We start from the raw sequence: 12,044 nt of genomic DNA, 5'->3' as shown, positions 1-12,044 counted from the left end.
ATCGCACTCGTAATTAGATTTAAATTTGCTTGTTTTTTTGTGAGCGACTCGAAGCTATAAACCTGGAAGTCTTTTAATAATTCAGAAGAAATTTTAGTAAAAGTATTTAAGCAGTGTATGTTAGTAATGAAAGTTTCGAAAATCTACTTTTACTACACCGTAAATGTCTTCTGTCACTCCTAATACATTGTTGTGGAAATGAAATATTTCCTCTTCGATGATGAAGGAAATTACAATCGATATAATACCGTCATGGAACGAGTATCCTAAGTTATCGATTATAACCCTACTTATGGCTATAATATTATCATATAGTTAAAGTTAACAAATCACATTTATTTTCTCCGATGCAAGCAAAAAACTTGTCAAAACGTATTGTGAAGTACAGGGTGCGCCACAAAAACTTACTTATTTGAAAGGTCAATAAAAACAAAAGTACTGCAGTTATTGTTTTTAATTTTTTTTATTCGAGAAAACAGTATCCCAAATTTTTTTTCATACAGTTTTGAAAATTAAATCTCATGAATGACGGCCTCCATTGTGCATAAACTAATGAAGTCGCTTTTTTATAATGGTTTCCACTCTATGCAGCATATCAATCGGTATTTTGGCAATGACGTCGCGAATGTTGTTCTTGAGGTGTGCTATGGTCCGTGGTCAATCGACATAAACCAGAAATTTCAAATATCCCCATAAAAAGAAATCGCATGGAGTCAAACCTGGAGAGCGTGGCGGCCATTGGAGATCGCCTCTGTGAGAGATGAGGCGGTCGGGGAAATGATGTCGCAATAAATTCATCGAGTCTCGTGCTGTATGTGTTGTGGCTCCAGCTTGCTGAAACCACACGTTCCTAAAGTTCATTTCTTCGAGTCTTGGAAGAAAAAGTTCCTCGATCATGTTCCTGTAACGAGCTCCATTAACGGTAACTGTGCGTTCGTTTTCTTAAATAAATAAGGACCAATTATTCCCATTACCGACGTCGCACACCAGACAGTAACTCGCTCACAGTTAAGTGGCTTCTGGTGAAACTCACGTGGATTTACACCACACCAATAACGCATGTTTAGCCTGTTGACGCAGCCGGAAATGTGGAAGTGAGCCTCGCCACTGAAAAAAACGACCGCGTCTTCAGGCAGGTTGTCAACCAGCATTTTACATGCATTTTGAGGGGCAACAAAATCGCGTTCAGTTAATTTTTGCACTACAGCAAATTTATTTGAGAAACTTTGAGAAACAAACTTTGGGAACTTTCCCCTTCAGATGCACCCCCTCTCGCCCCTCTACCCGACCAACTAACCGCACAGGAATTTTTTCAAATAAGTAAGTTTCTGTTGCGCAACCTGTACATACAATGAACTCGGGTAATTAAAAACTTATTATGAAATCTTATTAATTATTAGCAAAACTTACTGTGAAGTACATACAATGGGCTGAGGTAATTAAAGGAGAGCATTAAAATTTCAAATGGAGTCTACCAAGAAATGTATTTTTGCCCCCATGATACGTATATGAAATACGGCTTGATCGTCAAAGTTAAAAAATTTATTCTTTTTTGGAATATTTTTTAAATATCCATTAAATTGAATGAAAATGTTAACAATTCGTTCAAAATGCGTTTCAACATTTAATGCGAACAACAAATGCGATTCGTTTAACAAAATGTTAAATAATCGTTCATTGTAAACCAAATTTATTCACATGACTTAATGGTAATGTCCATGACAAACGTTAATGAAAAATTATATTCTGGACAAGTGTATAATTTAACTGAACACAAATTCGCATGTACGCTATAAAAAAATCGCTTAATAACTGACAGCTCAGAAAATGTAGGAGTGCTCTAATTATGGTGTTTTCATTTGAATAATATATGATTTAAGTCGAAGTATATAATTAAGATACTGTAGTTTGGTATCATTATTCAACCAGTTAAGAGAAACAGTATAGATAAGAGGATACGATGAGATGTCGATTGTGCTTCAGTGATTTATTTTATTCGTAGGTATATATCGTAAACCCAGGCATGATTGCAACATTGCAAAATATTATCTATGAGATGTCAGGAGTCCATGGAATAAATTCTGACTCAGCTAGGCTAATTATAATGATATACACATCGTGGAATGGTAATTGTTGGCCGATATATTACGGTATTACCATCAAAATCGAAACAAAGCTTTCGATAAAGAGTGAAGCTCCAAGTCAGAGCCCAAGATTAGTGATGTCTGAATTACTATTTTAAGCATAATTAATGTGATGTAGTCGTGTGATATTCTCCGGCGAAAAAATTTAAAATTTTCTGTTTCAGTGTGAAATCTAAACTTCATGAAATCACTTTCATAAACATAGAAGATCAATAAATGGCTATGATAATTTTCATTTCCCATATAATATAACAGCACGAAGAAAGATAAATTCGAATTTGTAACGCATATATTTTATGAACATTAACAAAAAGTCGGAAATGTTTACAAAATTAAAATTAATTCCGCCTTTTATCGCTTCAGATGTCTGCGCGTCTGATTCAACCAATGATTTGCTTTAAGCATAACATTCAACGATTCATTACATGCATTCCGCTTTAATCATCCATGGGTATTTTGGAAAGCAGCTCCGGTGATGACCGCGGCCTGTCCGTGATGCGCAGCGGCGCTGAGAGAGGCAGCCTGGGCGTGTTGCGCGGCGTAATCGGCGCTTGCCGCGAGCGCGGGATCGTTTGCCGAGCTGTAAATCCCGTGTGCTGCCGACGCTGCAGCAGCGTTCCCTTGAGCGACTGCTAGCTGCCCTTGCGCGATCGCCTTAGCGCTGTAGACGCTGCCTGAGGCCTGCGCGATGTTGCTGTACCACTGCTGATCCGCAGCCCCGACCGGGAAAAATGATGGCCCGCTTCCGGCGTTCACGGTGTGCGCCGGGCCACCGCCGGCAAGGGCGCCGTGTGATCCAGCGAGGAGAACATGAGAGCCGGTCGACGAGCCTTGGTATCCACCGCTGCTGATGATGGAGTTCCCTCCCGCTCCATATCCACCTCCGCTACCTCCACCTCCACCAAAGAAGCCTCGGCGTACCTTGAGTGACAATCTTGGAGATCAATACTTTTTAATGCACTTTATTTGTTAATCAAAAATGTAAATTCGGAATTGAAAAAGTAACAATCAATTCTATTCTAGTTATAAGATCTTTTATACCAAAAATATCACATCGTAAAATTCTGCATCGTGTTTAAAAAGAGACTCTATCAAGATAAATTGACCAGTTTAGGTCCTAATAGTGGACGACAAGCCGAGGCAAATTTTAAAATTTGATGATAATTTTTATCGTTTTTTCCTAAGTTTGGTCTATCAGATAAAGTATGAACGTTTGACATCCTTCGAAGATTATAAATCCCAGATTCTCTTTCGATCGGTTCTTGTGTCTTTAAAGAACAAACTCGTGTTTTAAACCATCAGAATAACTGATACTTACTCTTGAAGAGCTTGACGGGTTGACGAGGACGGTCACTGCAATAAAATAATACATATTAGACTCTAAATTAAGTTACCAATGATTTTAGTACGTTCTCGATTAAAAGCTTTGCGGAGCATTGTAGCACCAATGCCACAATCAACCGATACATGATGCGGTATACTAATGAGAAAATAATCTATACCGGGAGTGCTAAATGAGTCAGGATGATTCACTTGGAGGACCACAGCGTTTATTTCAAAAGATCTGTGCTTTCGCACTTCTACCTGACATATTTGCCTATCCCGTCTCACTCAAATAAGGCATTCGTCAATCACTAGAGAAATAATTGAAGTGCTGAAGGGATTTAGAGAGGGAGAGTGAATCAAATAACAGAAATTGATTAAACGAGGGGGAAAAAAGTCAAAAAACAAGAAAATACTTTCGTCTTACTAACTTAGGGTGCACGTTATATAATGAAAATTTTTGAAACACGTAGTTCTAGGAAAGTTTCAAACAGCTTAATTTTTGTCATGTTCTTCGATATTTGTACTTCTGAAATATTTAATTTACATGTCAAACGTGATATTTATCGTTTATTTCAGCATGGAACGAGCATTTGTCCTTAAAATATTGGTATTTTGCATAAATATCAGAACGTTTGATGCTATCATTGATGTTATCTAACTAACCAGCTATAAGCAGCGAGAAGTAGCAAAAGCGAGACATGACTTCACTCAGCAAGAAGCTTGTGCTAAATGGTCACCAAAAACTTGATTCACCAGTTATAGTCTGAATTTTTGTCTCATTAGCTCAAATTTCCTTTGAAAACGTCACATGTTTACGAAATCAGTGCCGTTCGTGGGTCCAGTATTGCGAAAGCAGAGGCCAAGTGAGCAATGAAAGAGTTTTTTTTCCTGACGTGGGAGAAATAATGAACCGCTTTCCCAAAGTTGACTATACGACTTAAGGCGAACCTTTGTAACCAAATGATTCTATTAAATTGTCACTTGAGACGTTCGTTCAACGTCGTATCTAAAAAACGGATTGCGCAAGAGTCTCCATTCATTCAATTGATTAACTCATTCAACAGAAACATGCTGGGGGATTGTGTGCAATGCTTTTTGATGTAGTGGAGCATTTATAAAGCCACAATTGAAAATTCCGTACGAAACCCTTTTGGTAAAACAGTCATCGTCGTATGACATAAAGCACTTCAAGTTGTAAACAAAAAAAAAATCGAGTTAGTCTATGAAACAATTCTTATTTCAAGAAACCATGCAAAGAATTCGACATTTTTCAATGAAAAGCCTCGTCAAAAGCAGGTTAAGGTTCAACTCAAGGGTAAGTTATTCTGTATAAATGGCATTATTTTGGCCGATGATCCGTCTTTCCGACAAATGCTGTCGTGGCAGACACGATGATTGGAAGCGCCCTCAAGTTGTTCCTCTGCCTCGGTAAGACAGTAAATAACCCATTTTTGGAATATCTGAATCATTAAAATATTCGTGGACACACATTATTATATAAATGTTGTAGTTATTGTATAAACATTGTCGTGTAACATTATATATCCCGATGGTCGTGGATATACACTACTGTATTACCATCGCCCTGATTCTATCAACTAGGTAGAACTCAAGTAATTAATTTGTACTCTTTATACTTATAAGAATATTGTGCTGATACTGGGATATTTATATACTGATAGGCTTCATCGCTAACTTTACCTGGATCGAAAACTGAAAAATTCAGGTTTCTTATTTCTGAAAGCGTAAAGAAAATAAGCCTCGAAATATATTTCGCATGCATTAACTTGTTTTAATTCTCAGATGATATTTCTGTTTAGATAACTAAAATCCCTGGAATAATTTTACCTTTATTCCCACAGCGGCGCTCTCAGGCTCCTCCTTGGCCGGCAGAGTGAGTTTCGACTGCTTAATATTCTGCTTAAGTCCCGCCCAGTTAAGTGTGACTTGATCATGAATTTGATTACAGAGTTTATTCCCTACTATATTTTACTATATTTTAAAAGAGTTTAGTCTGTGTTTTTAAAGCCTGGTATCATGGATACAACTGCATTTGTTTCACTCTAGGTTTCTCACTCTCTTTCGGCCTCTAAGCTAAAGTTTCACTCATTTTAAGTTTTTTCAAATAATGTCAGGTTAACCAGATGCGCTGGATCACCTCACTAAACCTCCGTAGCTTCCCAGACCATGTTAATCTGTGTTGTTAGCCTGCTGGTTTTCGAGAAATCGTGGTCATACTGCATACTTATTATACTAAGGGCATGTCGTCATTCATAATAATAGAATTTTAAAATTTTTCTAGAGTAGGAAGTCCGTCATTGGATTCTAATATTTTTTCTATAAATTTTTGCCAGGTTGTACCCTTCTATTCAAAAATCTCTCCTCTTATGTTACAGTCTGGGAAAATATATAAATAGAAGTATTTTGGTTGCAGTGGCATAATTAAGCTCGATCTTAGCACCATAAAATATTCTCGGTTATTGAGTTCTCGTATTTTCATGATTGAAAATATTTTTAGTAATTGAATTGTGGAATAACATATAAATACTGATTGTATGTATTTTAAAGGAAAGAAGAGGCATATTTGGAGGCGGTTATGGTGGAAGTGGATTAGGCCACGGCCTGCACTCCGGAGGTGGCTACGGTGGAGGCTTGGCTTACAGCTCGGGAGGCCTCGGTTACGGAGGTGGCCATGGACCATCGGCCGCTCAAGTAGCACAACAAGCAGCAGTTACAGCGACAGCAGCAGCTGCTGGCTTGAAAGGAGCAGCACACAACGCTGCATCCCAAGCCAAGCGCTACGCAGCGCAGAACGCAGCAGCAGCAGCCGCTGTGGCGCAGCACGCTGCAGCCGCAGGCCATCAGCGCGCCGCCGATCTCACCTACGCCACGCAGCAAGCGCAGGCCAACGCCTATGCCCAGGCGAGTCAGGCTGCTAATGCCCAAGCGGCGGCTCAGTACGCTTTAAATAACAAACTCTGGGCTAAAAATCAGCTCCATTCACCATATGGTGGCGGATATCACGCTCACTCTCAGTTAGCCAACGCACAAGCCAACTTCTATCACGCGTCTTCAGTCGCTGCCCAGCAATCAGCTGAAGCCCAGTACGCTCAGAAGCAGGCGGCCCAGCTCTCCCAGCAGAGTTTACTGGCCCAGCACGATCTTCAGAGCAGCAGCTCAGCAGCCGCTCAGGCCACAGCCGCTGCAACGAAGGCTGGGGCAAAGGCTTACGGCTCTGGCTTGGGTCTTGGAGGCTACGGAGGACATGGTTACGGCTATTAGGTGCAAGCACCATAAATTAAAATTTCAGTAAGAAACTTGACAGGTTTTGTTGGATCTGCAACGTCCAGAGTATTGGAAAAAGACACAAATTGATTTAGAATCTACACTTATGTGGATTTTTTTCGAGATTTAGACGAACTTTGTCATATAACAACACAGTTGAAAGTTCCTAATCGGATGTTGCGAATATTTCAACACTTCAGTTGCTATACAATGAAGGCTTTTGATTATGGCCAGAATAGCGCCTGAGGTAACAGCGTCAGTTGAATGCAGACACGCCTCTCTCGCACACAACTCTACGCAAAGATATATATTATTTTAACTTCAACTCAGGAATCAAACGTAGCAAACATATCCATTTAATTAAAATTAAAGTTAATAGGAATGTAGGTTATCAATAACTATATTGAATTTCATTCTCGGCGTGTCTATTCCGAAGACTGTAATTATTTCATCAGCAATTACGGAAGACAATTACGAGCTACGTATTATTTCGATAATAATTAAGTAATCATAAAGGAAAAATCAGTAGGGAAGAATTGATGCAGTGTGATATTTATATACCAAGCATTCACTTACTTTGAGTAATTTGTGTTCTTATACTATACTAATAAATTAGAATATTTATGGATAATAAAAGCATTCCAAAACGACAGCCTTATTTATTTGCCTTTCATCTTGTAGTTGGAGTAATGATCAGAATTCAAGCGAAGTTATATTCACTGATCGATTGAAGATTCGTGAGAATTTATGACGGTAAATTTCTGAAGATACGGTAGAATAAAACTAAAAACATCTTGCTTCCTGCTGATAATAATAATCAGTTGAAAATGTCGGCATTGTTTTGCGATTCTAAATAAAATCAAAACAACTTAGTTCAACGGCTGAATTTTTGAATATAGTGTTTTCTATTTTATACTGATTGCAATTCCGAACGAAACTTTGATAATATTGAGAAACAAAATCTGGATGTCCATCCAGTGAGACTAAACCGCAACGCCCTCTACCGTTCTAAGATAGGACTCTTATTTATGACCGTCTTCTATTATTAAGACTGTCTTCTATCATGATGAGAGACGGAAACTCATTCAGTTTATACCCATTAATTGGAATACTGACTTCATGAGAGCTCTCTGAATCAATAATTGGAAGTGTCCAAAAATATTTAATATTTAATTCCCGGATGACATGAGTCTCCAGAAGTTATGTGCGTCAGCAGACATTTAATTTATCGGTGCATGTGATCAAAGGCACTAGTGGTACGAGCCAAAACCTGACCCCACCGAGGCCCTCGCTCCGGCTTTGGTGGCAGCGGCGGTAGCCCGCGCTGCTGCAGCCTGCGCTCCGTCCAGGTCTGCGTTGGCCAGCGTTTGCTGACTACCAAGCGCATGCGCGGCCGCTTGCGCATTCCAAACCATCTGATTCTGCGAACTGTAGTCTGCCAGAGCAGCTGACAACGTTTCTCCTGCGATACCCGCTGTGCCATAAGCTCCTGCTTCAGCTTCCCTCAAGGCTTCAGCCACTCTCCTGGCTGAAAGCTTCTGGGTTTCTGCTGCGAGAGCGACACTCTCCTGCAACTGTCGCTGAGCGCCTTCAGCAAGCGCCTTGGCCAAAGCCCCTTGCCGGGCGATGGCAGTTTGTGCGGCCTGGGCGAACTTGGCGTATGAGGCGTCATTGGCAGCGTCAGCACTCGCGGTGGCTTGCTGGGCCACTTGGAACGCTGCTTGCTGAGCTGCATATGCAGAAGCTCCTTGCTGTGAGGCTGCCAGCGCCTGTGCAGTAGTCGCCGCTTGATTTGCCACGTCCCCGGCGGAGTAAGGATTTGTGCTTCCCCCATAGCCGCCTACACCGGTGTTGAGAACATAGTTGCCACCTCCATATCCTCCTCCACCGTAGCCTCCTCCACCTGAGGTGTATCCTCTCTTCACCCGCAGGAATCCTCCGTGCGCCCCTTCAAATGTGGAAAAAGAAAATGTTAATAAGATTGCCTAGGAATAGACTTTTACACAGATGTTGATTACACACTGTACTGTATATTCTATGCTTTACAATGGGATTCATTAAATTGTATATTGACTAAATTAATGTATTTTCACATTACCGGAGAGTGCAATGGCGGCCAGTAGGACCAAGGAAAAATATCTGATCATCTTGCTCACTCCTTCGCAGTTGGCTATCATCTGCCCCCATCCGCTAGCGTAACCGATATATACTCTGCTCTACTGCGAAGACTTCTCAGGCGCTGTTCCACCTTCTTAGAAATCCTGCAGTTTTGTGAAAGTGTGAGAATGGTCAGGATTTTTCGTTTCAATTCGCTTTTTCGATGGTGGTGAGTGAAAGGATTTAACTCTCCATAGAGGAGAGTGATGCTCAAAGTTAGCCAAATAAAACTATATCTAAAATTAATTCGTCAGCCGTTGTTAAGCACAGCTAGAGTTGCTGTAAAAGTTTAAAAGGTAAACACAGACCGCGAAAATTAATATTATTATACCAGGATTGTTGATTCTCGTTTTATTTGCTTCGTTAAACCCGCTCTTTGTCGATGGTAAACGTCGGAAACAAAATATAAATTTCGTCAAAAATTAATTTCGCCGCAGAAGTGCATATTTGAAAATTACTGATGGCATTGCTTCAGGAAGAAGTTTTACCGTCAAATGCATGCAATGAATAATGAATGAATAATTGATAATCATAATAAATGAATAACTGATAATCATAATGAATGAATAATTGATAAATAGTTTTGATTATACCCTCATATAAATAACTGGTTTATAAGTCTCTTTCCTTCACTTATATGGCGCCTATAATGATGTCGACCTTTTAATTCGTTGCTTGAATATTCTTACTACGATTTTTGTTTTTAAAGCAACGTGCGCGAAAGGAAGAAATTTGCCTATCAATACAAATCAGGATTTTAATTTTGATGTCGTAGAAAAAGCATTCGAAATTCCCACACTACTTATAACTTATCACGCGAGCCTAAAATTTTCAGGACATCCAACAATGCGAAAACGAATTTCAATATTAACACAAAATTATATTGTTTCGATTTGAACTGTCAACGTATATATATGAGAGCTTATTGTTTCTTTATCATAATGGCTTACTAAACTTCTGTGGAAACAAACCTTGAAAAAATTACAAATGACTTTTTCACACATACTGTAAAAACTTGAAACGATAATTACTTTTCAATCATGTAGCAAAAAAGTTTTCTCAAAAAGAAAAAGAAGAAATGTGATGTTTAAAACCCTTTTGTCTTAACACACCTGAAACTTCATTTGAATCGATTCGTAATTAGATGAATTTGCACTCATGCAATGACATCATCATTATATAAGACATAACACATAATATCAGGGCAGGGTGGCCCAGTGGTTAAAGTTCAGAGTACCAGGATTGGCGCAGAGAGACGCGGGTTCGATCCCAGCTCTGTGCGCCAGTTTCTGGTCAGAATCGGCAAGGAGGCCGGGCGGTTAAGCAACGCAGAATTGTAGCAGTGAGTTGCGAGTTCGAGACCGCAAAATTCTGTGAATGTTCTGCGATGTTAAGAATCGGCGACAGGCCTACGGCCTAATAAACGCTGAAACCGCTACGGTGCGGTGAGGTAGCCACGATCCATCTATGCCGTGGGTTTCTTAGAAACCTTTACAAAATGCTTTTCATATATAATTCCACATTAACTTATTTCATTATTATTTATTTTAAAGCAGCCTGAGTTACAAGGCAAAGCGTTTTTGTTCCCTAGAAATGAATTACCATGTCATATACTATAAAAATGAAACTAATGCATTGACAAATGTAAAATTAGGGATTCGTATTTGAACTTGCTTTATATCAAAACTTTATTGAATTTTAAGACGCCACTACGTAATACTAATCGAATTCCTTTCTGTAATATTCTTATGTAGGGACTGTGAAAAAAATCTAGATTAGTTTTATGGTCTACCATGAATTTCAAGCTTTCCAACAAGTGTGTTAATCAAATAGAATAAAATAATATTACATTTTTATATATCTTGACGGATGATGATACCTGTGTCTAATATTGAGTATGAATTGGAATGAATTTTATTTCATTGTTTCAATTTACTGTCAAACAGCTAATAATTACAGTATGTGTGGTAAGCAATCTGTAAAACTCAGAGGTACGATTGTACAGCTCAGGTACCTGTACAACTCAGAGGTACCTGTACCTTAACAACTCGGAGGTACCTGTACAACTCAGAGGTACCTGTACAACTCAGAGATACCTGTAAAACTCGGAGGTACCTGTACAACTCAGAGGTACCTGTACAACTCAGAGATACCTGTACAGCTCAGAGGTACCTGTACAACTAAAGAGGTACGGTAGCATGTGACCTGTTTTTTGATAAGGTATATCGCATGTCACACTCTACGCTAACTTTTATCCAATCAAGAGTTTTTACCTCTCCTTGATTTAAGACTTTCTGTTGAATAATTTCAATTTTGTTCAATTTTCTCGCTTTGTAACTTTAGATAGGAATTTCGAATAGTTTGATTGCACTTCTCGCTGGCTTACGATGAGTGCTCTGTCAGTGACGAGTAAATCCGAGGATTAAACTTTTGCGGTGCTAGGCCACTTCCTAACTAAGAATCCTAAGTGTACTTGTGCTGATGTTTGAAGTACGTACGTATATTGTGCTCTGTCATCCTACTCTAGCCCCTATAACTTTAGAAATTGCTACTCTTTCTGAAATATAAATAGAGATTCTTCCCTGTTTCCTGGAACGATTTACTGGAACAAACCGCATTTAAACCGCAAAATACTGTGGATGTTCTGCGATGTTCAGAATCGGCGACAGGCCTACGGCCTACTGAATGCTGAAACCGCTATTACAAACCTTGCATTTAACACAACAGACCAATTTCAGTCTGCCATTCTGTTTTGAATATTTGAGTTACCTCAGATATCCATTGAAATAGCAAACTCTTTTTTGCCTTTATTGATGAGCACCATGCAGAGTAGTTAATTGGTTATACTAATAAACTCTCTGAGCGACACAAGCCATGCACGAAACCCGCGGATATTTCAACATACTTCCTGCCTTGAGATGAAATTACATTCAAATCTTTCTGTGTCGCAAGTTCTTCCTTCTAAATTTCGGTACCTTTCACTTTGTCTCTTCAATGACTCGGTGTTTGTGCAATCCTTTACATTTCGCACGCCTTTTACAAATTTCTATCGACAAAGGCTTTTAAGATACATTCACGAATTTTCAATGAAAATTCTAAGATCATTTTCTTACGTAAACGGATAGGATATTT

At 39.2% G+C, this 12,044-nt stretch overlaps 3 protein-coding genes across 3 annotated transcripts; 1 reads left to right on the top strand and 2 right to left on the bottom strand.

Moving 5' to 3' along the window:
* Nucleotides 1-1,677: 1,677 nt before the first annotated feature.
* On the bottom strand, nucleotides 1,678-4,211 carry LOC108669943 (glycine-rich cell wall structural protein 1.8-like). Its single transcript, XM_018157389.2, has 3 exons — nucleotides 4,134-4,211; nucleotides 3,463-3,497; nucleotides 1,678-3,065 (listed from the first exon to the last, which is right to left on the bottom strand). Exons 1-3 carry the CDS (start codon nucleotides 4,168-4,170, stop codon nucleotides 2,586-2,588), a joined length of 552 nt encoding a protein of 183 aa, XP_018012878.1. The 5' UTR covers nucleotides 4,171-4,211; the 3' UTR covers nucleotides 1,678-2,585.
* Nucleotides 4,212-4,841: 630 nt separating this feature from the next.
* On the top strand, nucleotides 4,842-7,402 carry LOC108669950 (glycine, alanine and asparagine-rich protein). The gene is made up of 3 exons (XM_018157396.2): nucleotides 4,842-4,898; nucleotides 5,333-5,364; nucleotides 6,039-7,402. Exons 1-3 carry the CDS (start codon nucleotides 4,862-4,864, stop codon nucleotides 6,750-6,752), a joined length of 783 nt encoding a protein of 260 aa, XP_018012885.1. The 5' UTR covers nucleotides 4,842-4,861; the 3' UTR covers nucleotides 6,753-7,402.
* LOC108669951 (glycine, alanine and asparagine-rich protein-like) lies at nucleotides 7,399-8,920 on the bottom strand. Its single transcript, XM_018157397.1, has 2 exons — nucleotides 8,854-8,920; nucleotides 7,399-8,703 (listed from the first exon to the last, which is right to left on the bottom strand). Exons 1-2 carry the CDS (start codon nucleotides 8,900-8,902, stop codon nucleotides 8,006-8,008), a joined length of 747 nt encoding a protein of 248 aa, XP_018012886.1. The 5' UTR covers nucleotides 8,903-8,920; the 3' UTR covers nucleotides 7,399-8,005.
* Nucleotides 8,921-12,044: the final 3,124 nt, after the last annotated feature.

The sequence above is a fragment of the Hyalella azteca genome, unplaced genomic scaffold (assembly GCF_000764305.2).
Source record: "Hyalella azteca isolate HAZT.00-mixed unplaced genomic scaffold, Hazt_2.0.2 contig13900, whole genome shotgun sequence".
Lineage (NCBI taxonomy): Eukaryota > Metazoa > Arthropoda > Malacostraca > Amphipoda > Hyalellidae > Hyalella > Hyalella azteca.
This window is presented reverse-complemented; position numbering and strand designations above follow the sequence as displayed.

What these genes read in the sequence shown, in the direction of transcription:
- LOC108669943 (XM_018157389.2), bottom strand. Translation starts at nt 4,170, where the DNA reads ATGTCTCGCTTTTGCTACTTCTCGCTGCTTATAGCTG. An exon ending in CTTCTCGCTGCTTATAGCTG is followed by an intron (nt 3,498 to 4,133) that starts GTTAGTTAGATA and finishes ATTTTATTGCAG; the next exon opens with TGACCGTCCTCGTCAACCCG. An exon ending in ACCCGTCAAGCTCTTCAAGA is followed by an intron (nt 3,066 to 3,462) that starts GTAAGTATCAGT and finishes TTGTCACTCAAG; the next exon opens with GTACGCCGAGGCTTCTTTGG.
- LOC108669951 (XM_018157397.1), bottom strand. Translation starts at nt 8,902, where the DNA reads ATGATCAGATATTTTTCCTTGGTCCTACTGGCCGCCATTGCACTCTCC. An exon ending in GGCCGCCATTGCACTCTCCG is followed by an intron (nt 8,704 to 8,853) that starts GTAATGTGAAAA and finishes CCACATTTGAAG; the next exon opens with GGGCGCACGGAGGATTCCTG.
- LOC108669950 (XM_018157396.2), top strand. Translation starts at nt 4,862, where the DNA reads ATGATTGGAAGCGCCCTCAAGTTGTTCCTCTGCCTCG. An exon ending in CAAGTTGTTCCTCTGCCTCG is followed by an intron (nt 4,899 to 5,332) that starts GTAAGACAGTAA and finishes TTATTCCCACAG; the next exon opens with CGGCGCTCTCAGGCTCCTCC. An exon ending in GCTCCTCCTTGGCCGGCAGA is followed by an intron (nt 5,365 to 6,038) that starts GTGAGTTTCGAC and finishes TGTATTTTAAAG; the next exon opens with GAAAGAAGAGGCATATTTGG.